The 1,043-nt window shown below is 53.6% G+C and overlaps 1 protein-coding gene across 1 annotated transcript in view; it reads left to right on the forward strand.

The window, feature by feature from the left end:
- GLRX3 (glutaredoxin 3) overlaps positions 1 to 556 on the forward strand; it is a 22,181-nt gene extending 21,625 nt beyond the window's left edge. The window contains exon 10 of the mRNA XM_005879648.1: positions 318 to 556. Coding sequence (XP_005879710.1) covers positions 318 to 368 — 51 coding nt within the window. The 3' untranslated portion in view covers positions 369 to 556. The remainder of the gene's footprint in view (positions 1 to 317) is intronic.
- Positions 557 to 1,043: the final 487 nt, after the last annotated feature.

Here is a 1,043-nt window from a genome sequence, read left to right on the forward strand (position 1 = left end):
TAGCAGGTGTCGGTGCAGGTGTGAGTGGACGCTCACATCGCAGTGCTTTTCCTTCAGTCGCTCACAGGTTCCGCCTCTCTCTGTTGTATTGTGTGGACAGGAGGCCGTATTGTTTTGTTCCAGTTGCTGGATTTGTTAATGCGGAGCCTTTTTCACCCGAACTTTGCAGTCTGACAGCGTCCTCTGAACGCTGTGGCTCCGTGCTTAGCTGGAGGTTGGCAGCTGGCGTTCGGTTTGGTTCTCTGGTACAGATGCAGTCTCTCACTGCATTGTTTTTCACAGGTGCCTGTCCATGTTGTTTTCTTTTTTATTTCTAGGAACTGAAAGAAAATGGCGAATTGCTGCCTACACTGAACGGAGGAAATTAATAACAGTTAAGCGTGGTGCCCAACTCGTGCAGGAAATACTTCGCTACAGCCAAGCGGCTCGCGGCCAGGCCTCCCCATGGACCTGGGAGGAAAGGCCCCTACCGTCGCTGTGTCCCACAAAGCTGTGCTAAAGACCTGTGTTACCATTTCCCCACCAAAACTAGAGCGCAATAAACCAGTTAAAAGCACTGTGGAAAGAGTGTCTTCACAGGAAGTGAAACATAGTGACCATGATGAACTCACTCACAACCTCTCTCCTAATGTGGGCTCCCTGTAGCAGTGGTAAATAGGCTTCCGAAAGGGGAGACGTGGGTTGGAGGGAGTCCACAGCGGTATCGCAGCAGCGCAGGCCAGGCCAATGGCTCCCCTCGCTGGCCAGAGGCCTCTACAGCGCGGGACGCACATAGTGGTGGATCGTGGAGGCGATGCAGGGCGCCTCGGACTCTAGTGAGCGCAGCGTGTGCTCCCAGGAAGCACTGCAGAGGCAGCGGCCTGACGGAGTTGGCACAGCAGGCACTTTGCACAGCACAGGGAGTGGGCGGCTGGGACACGGCTGAGGGTGTTGGTGCTACAGCTCACTCTAAGCACTACATGGACAGCATTGATGTAGCCTTTAAATAGGTTGGCAACATCCTGAGGTTCATGAAAATGTCAGCACTTTTTGATCCTGAGTCT

The sequence above is a fragment of the Myotis brandtii genome, unplaced genomic scaffold (assembly GCF_000412655.1).
Source record: "Myotis brandtii unplaced genomic scaffold, ASM41265v1 scaffold604, whole genome shotgun sequence".
Taxonomy (NCBI): Eukaryota; Metazoa; Chordata; class Mammalia; order Chiroptera; family Vespertilionidae; genus Myotis; species Myotis brandtii.